At 51.7% G+C, this 7,474-nt stretch overlaps 1 protein-coding gene across 1 annotated transcript; it reads left to right on the plus strand.

The window, feature by feature from the left end:
* The first annotated feature begins 4,308 nt into the window (after positions 1-4,308).
* Positions 4,309-5,107, plus strand: LOC147959712 (E3 ubiquitin-protein ligase SINA-like 10). The gene is made up of 2 exons (XM_087532859.1): positions 4,309-4,392; positions 4,475-5,107. The coding sequence occupies exons 1-2, from the start codon at positions 4,309-4,311 to the stop codon at positions 5,105-5,107; spliced, it is 717 nt and encodes a 238-aa protein (XP_087388985.1).
* Positions 5,108-7,474: the final 2,367 nt, after the last annotated feature.

Below are 7,474 nucleotides of genomic sequence, written 5' to 3' on the forward strand. Positions count from 1 at the left end.
CCGACCTCCCCGAGCCCGCTGAGACGCGCTCTGCAACCGCCGTGAGCTCCTCTATCGACCCCCCTCTTCCCTACTTTGTTTGCTCGCTGTAGACGCCGCCCCCTTTCTCACCGTAGCATGCCGCCGCGCGAGCTCGACGCCGGCGTCACTCCGGTGGCCATTTGGTCAAGCGCGGGTGCCTAACGCACTCACCGCACCTCGTAGCGCCTTGCTAGAACGTCCGTTTCCCCCCTAGCTTCCTGCAGCAGCAAAACCACCAACAGCCGAGCTCCGTCCGCCGCCACGAGCTCGATTCCGGCGAGCTCGCTCCACCCCAGCTCCTCCCACTTGCCCCACTAGATGTGCGCGAGCCCCAGCTACGCGTAGGACCAAACCGCGGTCGATTTGATCGCCTGTGGGCGATTTCCGAAGCTCTCCGCCGTCTCGGCCTCGCCGGCGACTCAACGCCGGTGGGATTAACCCCGCTGACCAGGGGTTTGACCCCAGTTTGACTCCGTCTGAGACACTGATATGTGGGGCCGGCTTCTAACTAATTTAGATTAGTTTAAATTAGAGCTAATAACTCTGTTAGAGGTTAATGACGTCGTTAACTAACCCTCTCTCACTGACATGTGGGCCCAGATCCTAACTAACCCAGTTTAGTGCTAACTAAACATTAACTAACTCTGTTAGTTAGCTGAGAGACTGACAGAAGGGGCCCACCAGTCAGGTTTGACCTGGGCTGGCGCCTTTGACCCACCGACGTCACAGTGACGCAGTGCTGACGCATTAATTCAATTTCTGGATTTATTCTTTAATAGGAAATTCCAGAAAATAGTCAAAACTTCTAAAAATCATAGAAAATCAACCATAGCTCCAAATGCAAAGGTTTATATATGAAAAATGATCAGAAAAATTCAATCTATCCATCTGTAATGGTTTCAAGCATGACAAAACAAGTTAACCTTGCTGTTTAAGCAGAATAAGGTAATGCACTAATAAAGCCATGTTTAATGAGCTAATAATTGAATCTTTGATTCAAATGAGTTCATCCCCTTCTGTTTTAGCTTGCATTAGGCCAAGACACTTTCATCTTGCCATGTCATAGCATGCATCATATTATTGCATATTGCCATGTGTTGATTATGTTTCTGTGTGTCTTTCGTGGTAGGTTCTGCCTCCGAGGATAACCCTGAGTATCCGTCTGAAGGGCAGTACCCTACTACCTCTACAACAGGCAAGCAACCCATTGATCATTCCGATACAACCCATGTTCTCGCTTCTGCTCTTGTTTACTGCATTAAGACAACACGATTCAAACTGCTGTGTGCTACGGTAGTTGAACCCTTATCCTCTGCATGACCTGTCATTGCCACAGTAACTAGATGAAACCCACTAGCATGTGTAGGAGTTGATTGAGCCATGTATGTGATTCCTACCTTGCTATGCCTGCTATGTTTAGAGTTGTGTCAGGTCTGGTTCATCTAGGTGACGGGCTAGAGTGAAATGCTTATGTCGATAATGTGAGGGATGTGTTGAGCACGTTTTGGTAAAGGTATCGATGAGAGGCCATGTAGGAGTACATGGTGGGTTGTTTCATTGAGGCCATCCATAAGAACTGAGATCTGTATGCGTGATTTAAGATTCAGTTACTACCACACATTGGGCCCTGAAATATGACCCCGCTCGACTTACTGACCCATCTTGTCCTCTGTCCAGGAGTTGCAACTAGTTTCTGGTGTTTGTAGGTTATGTGTTGGCGGCCGTGCGTAGCGGGCTATGATGCGGTAAATACACCGTGGCACGGTGTACCGAGTCGCCCGTTTGGTGTCTCGAGAACCCTGTACACATCGTTTGGGGCCATTGAGGACACCCCGGCCGGGTTTCCTTGCGGATGGAACCTGAATAGGCGATAAACCTGGACTAGAGACTTGTGAGGTTAGTCAGTTCGTGGTCTACACCCATGTCGGTTTTCGCTTGAAGTCTGCCGAGCACATGTCGTGTGCAGACGCTAAGTGGTGGAAACATGTGTGACGAAGTACACCCCTGCAGGGTATAAAACTATTCGAATAGCCGCGTCCGCGGTAAAGGACTACTTGGTTGCCTATACAGTTCATAGACAAGTTAATGGATACTACTAAAAGACTCAACACAAGTGTGAGTACCGAGGATGGCCCTCTCGTAGGATGACGAGGGAGGATCCCCGGTGGAGTATTGTGTTGGTGAGTAGTGGACTCGTGTGCGAAAACTATTTTACTAGTGGAGTTCCGTAGGATAGCTTAGCCAAGAGTCAAAGCTGGCTTGCTGCAATAACCCCACCCCCTTCTTGAGAATAAGCATGTATAGCAGGTTCTGTTGTAAGACTTGCTGAGTACCTTTGTACTCATGTTTGCCTAATTACTGTTTTCAGACGACAACACCGCCCCCTCCGATGGGTTCTACGTAGACCTTGACGTCGACGAGTGACTAGCCACCCAGGTGGTGATCCTGGCCATGGAGGGCCCTATGTAGATAATCAGGCTTCGAGAAGCCTTCTTTCTTTCTAGTGTCTGTACTCAGACCAGTTGCTTCCGCTTGTGCTTGTATGATTATATGACTTGAGTGTCGGGTCATGTGACCCCTATCTGTATGAACATATTATGTATGGCTCTCTGGAGCCTTTAAATAAAGTACTTGAGTTGTAGAGTTTTGTTGTGATGCCATGTTGTATGTACTCATATCGGGCATATTGTGTGTATGATTGAAATGCTTGGTATGAGTGGGATCCGACAATCTAGTTGTTTATCCTTGGCAGCCTTTCTTATGGGGAAATGTAGTCTAGTGTTCCTCGAGCCATAGTAGTCCGCTACAGCCCGGTTCACCGGAGTCCTGCTAGCCCAGCACTACTGTTCAGGACACTTGACTGGCCGGCATGTGTTTCACTTCGTTCCTATATCTGTCCCTTCGGGGAAATGTCACGCGGTGACTTCCGGAGTCCTGCCTAGCCTGCTACAGCCCGGGTTCCCCGGAGTCCTGTTAGCCCAGTGCTACAGCCCGGAATCACTCGCTGATGACCGACATGCTCGATGTGATTCATGTATGCCTGTCTCCATAGGTCTGTGCCGCTTTGGGTTCACGACTAGCCATGTCGACCCAGGTTCTCTGTCATATGGATGCTAGCGACACTATCATATACGTGAGCCAAAAGGCGCAAACGGTCCCGGGCCATGGTAAGGCGACACCCGTGGGATACCGTGCGTGAGGCCGCAAAGTGATATGAGGTATTACCGGCTAGATCGATGTGGCTTGGAATCGGGGTTCTGACAAAACTCTTCCCCGAGCTCTACTGGAACGTGAGTTCGTGGGACGTCACCGAGCTGAACGTGTGCTGAATGCGGAGGTGCCGTACGTTCGGTACTGAGGATCGGTCGATCGTGAAGATGTATGACTACATCAACCGCGTTATCATAATGCTTCCGCTTAACGGTCTACGAGGGTACGTGGACAACACTCTCCCCTCTTGTTGCTATGCATCACCATGATCCTATGTGTGCATAGGAAAATTTTGAAATTATTACGTTCCCCAACATGAGTAACTTAGATAGTAACATAACACACTTCGAGATATTTTTGCTTATGTGGCAAGTAGTTAATGAGAAGTGGTAACATAAAACAAAAAATCATGGAGCTTACCCCAATGATTTTATGCTTACAGGCACGGTACACGCTATCCTAGACTACTCTACACATGAAACTGCCACACGAGCATCCGGGCTGCGCTTGGCTCTTTGCCTTTTGGGAAGTCGAACAATGATGGAGTACTACTACAGTGGAGGAGTACTACAGTATGCTTCTGGCCATCTGACATCAATTGAACTGCTGCATGTCCACCGCGTGCGGGAGGGAGAGGGTGTAGAGAACGAAAGCTTCTGCTAGTCCTGCCAGCCACCATGCTCATGGGCGAGGGAGGGACGCAACTTCATTGACTTAGTGCTCCTGCCTTTGCGTGTATGACAGGTGGGCCCAATAGGAGGGTGACCCACCTGTCATGCAGCCAAAGGAAGGTGCGGTTAAGGCGAGAGGGCGTTGTAGTAATCAAACTTCTCGGTCTTGCACGAGTTGACACGACACATCAAAGCACTGCACTCGATATATTTCAATAATTTGCGTTTACTGATGCATTAATTACAACACATGCATGCATGCTGTGACTCTCCTTTTGATACTTGCATGTGTTAATTTAATGCACCTTGAAGTAGTATGAATATGTGACGGTAAAGCTTTGTAATAAAGTGAGAGATAGTTGTGCACGAGGAGGGCGAGATCATGCAGACGGAACAGGACCCGACGATGGAGCTCTCTATGGTCACGATGGACCTCACCTTTCTCCACTGCCCCTTGTGCCTCCGCCCCTTGAAGCCTCCAGTGTATGAGGTTCGAATACACCTCCTCCGTTCAGCTGATCGAGCAAGGTGTAGGTTTCTTGATTGATGTGCTGTTCGATTGATTTGTGCAGTGCAAGGGAGGGCACCTGGCCTGCGCGGACTGCCGTGTCGAGCGCCCCAGGAACCAGCACCAGTGCCAGAAGTGCGAGCGTGGTGGTGGCTTCGACGTGCGGAACACGGCGGTGGACGCCGTCCTCTCCTTGATGAGGGTGGAGTGCCCGCACGAAGCGTGTGGGCTCTACGTCACTTACCACAAGCTCGCCGATCACCAGAGCATGTGTCCGCTCGCGCCCTGCAAATGCCCCGTGCCCGTCTGCGGCTACGAAGGCCCACCGCCAGTGCTCTCCCACCACATTAGCACCGTGCATCCCATGCCCGTGCATAGGATCCAGTACGGCAAGGTGCTCCAGCTGCAAGTGCCACTGTCGGAGCCATGGATTTTGCTGTTCGCGAAGGAGGACGGCTGCGCATTTTTCTTGGTCGGCGGCGTGCTCGACATCGGCACGCCTATCACCGTGTCGGTCGTCTGCGTCAGAGTGGGGTCGTCCCCACTTCTGGAATATGTAGCCAAGATGTGGGCGAACGGCCTGCCAGGGGATCCCAAAGGCAGGACCGACATCGTCAAGGTGGAAATGGAGGTGACAAGCAACAAGGATCCCGGCTACATCGCCGTGCACGAGCTGACTGAGGGAGTCCTGGATTAGGGGGTGTCTGGATAGCCGGACTATACCTTCGGCCGGACTCCTGGACTATGAAGATACAAGATTGAAGACTTCATCCTGTGTCCGGAAGGGACTTTCCTTGGCGTGGAAGGCAAGCTTGGCGATACGGATATGTAGATCTCCTACCATTGTAATTGACTCTGTGTAACCCTAGCCCTCTCTGGTGTCTATATAAACCGGAGGGTTTTAGTCCGTAGAAAAAACAACAATCATACCATAGGCTATCTTCTAGGGTTTAGCCTCTCTGATCTCGTGGTAGATCTACTCTTGTACTACCCATATCATCAATATTAATCAAGCAGGACGTAGGGTTTTACCTCCATCGAGAGGGCCCGAACCTGGGTAAAAACATCATGTCCCTTGTCTCCTGTTACCATCCGCCTAGACGCACAGTTCGGGACCCCCTACCCGAGATCCGCCGGTTTTGACACCGACATTGGTGCTTTCATTGAGAGTTCCTCTGTGTCGTCACTTTTAGGCCCGATGGATTCTCCGATCATCAACAGCGATGCGATCCAGGGTGAGACCTTTCTCCCCGGATAGATCTTCTTATTCGGCGGCTTTGCACTATGGGCCAATTCGCTTGGTCAACTAGAGCAGATCGAAAGCTACGCCCCTGGCCATCAGGCCAGATTTGGAAGTTTGAGCTACAAGGCCGACCTCCGCGGAGACTTGATCTTTGATGGATTCGAGCCGCAGCCGAGCGCGCCACACTGTCACGATGGGCATGATCTAGCTCTGCCGCCGAACAGTGCCTTGGAGGCCGCACCCGCATCAGCTCCAACCCTTAATTCGGAGCCAACTACACCAATCGAGGATGGGTGGTTGGACACCGCCTCGGGGGCTGCAATCTCTATGGCGATTGAGCCGAACACCAGCCCTATTATCTGCGAAGCCCGTGACTCCAAGGAGCCAGACTCCTCTCCAGACTCCGAGCCCTCCGCGCCCCTACCGATCGAACCCGATTGGGCGCCGATCATGGAGTTCACCGCCGCGGACATCTTTCAGCACTTGCCCTTCGGCGATATTCTGAATTCACTAAAGTGTCTCTCTTTATCAGGAGAGCCCTGGCCGGACTATGGTCAGCAAGGTTGGGATGCAGATGATGAAGAAATTCAAAGCCCACCCACCACCCACTTTGTAGCCACTGTCGATGATTTAACCGACATGCTCGACTTCAACTCCGAAGACATCGACGGTATGGACGCCGATGTAGGAGACGATCAAGAACCAGCGCCTATAGGGAACTGGAAAGCCACCTCGTCATATGATATATACATGGTGGACACCCCAAAAGAAGGCAATGGCGATGGAACAGCGGAGGATGACCCCTCCAAGAAGCAGCCTAAGCGCCGGCGTCAGTGGCGCCGCTCTAAATCCCGCCAAAGCAAAAACGGTGATTCCGGCACGGGAGATAATAACACCCCAGACAGTGCCGAAGACAACCACCTCCAGCAAGATTCAGCACAGGAGGATGGAGAAGCCAGCCCTCATGAGAGAGCGGCAGACAGAGAGGTCGAGGACGATAATTATATGCCTCCCTCCGAAGACGAGGCAAGCCTCGACGACGAAGAATTTGTCGTGCCGGAGGATCCCGTCGAACAAGAGCGTTTCAAACGCAGGCTTATGGCCACGGCGAGCAGCCTCAAGAAAAAACAACAACAACTTAGAGCTGATCAAGATTTGCTAGCCGACAGATGGACTGAAGTACTTGCGGCCGAAGAGTATGAACTCGAACGCCCCTCCAAGAGCTACCCAAAGCGCAGGTTGCTACCCCGATTAGAGGAGGAAGCACCTAAACCTACATCACCAGCGCATGATGCGGCCGACCGGCCACCCCGTGGCCACGACAGAGAGGCCTCTCGGCCCTCCACTCCAGCCGCACCCCGGCGCCGCTCAAAAAATACCAAGGCACGGGAAAACGCGCCAGACCTGCGAGATATATTGGAGGACAAGGCAAGGCAAACAAGATCGATCTACGGATCGCGTGGGCGCCCCACGGCATGAGACGGTAATCGTCACTCCGGATACAGTAGATCCGGTCGGGCCGAACACAGTAGACAAAGCTCGTTTGAGCTGCGTCGTGATATAGCCTAATACAGAGGCGCCGCACACCCACTATGCTTCACAGATGAAGTAATGGATCATCAAATCCCCGAGGGTTTCAAACCCGTGAACATCGAATCATACGATGGCACAACAGATCCTGCGGCATGGATTGAGGACTATCTCCTTCATATCCACATGGCCCGCGGTGATGACCTACACGCCATCAAATACCTCCCACTCAAGCTTAAAGGACCAGCTCGGCATTGGTTTAACAGCTTCCAGCAGAATCAATTGGTTGTT

The sequence above is a fragment of the Triticum urartu genome, chromosome 7A (genome assembly GCF_056163025.1).
Source record: "Triticum urartu cultivar PI428250 chromosome 7A, HENAU_Tu73, whole genome shotgun sequence".
Taxonomy (NCBI): Eukaryota; Viridiplantae; Streptophyta; class Magnoliopsida; order Poales; family Poaceae; genus Triticum; species Triticum urartu.

Bases quoted from the DNA above. Each gene is read 5' to 3' on its own strand.
- LOC147959712 (XM_087532859.1), top strand. From the start codon at position 4,309: ATGGAGCTCTCTATGGTCACGATGGACCTCACCTTTCTCCACTGCCCC. The intron at 4,393-4,474 runs GTTCGAATACAC...TGATTTGTGCAG, and splicing joins TGAAGCCTCCAGTGTATGAG to TGCAAGGGAGGGCACCTGGC.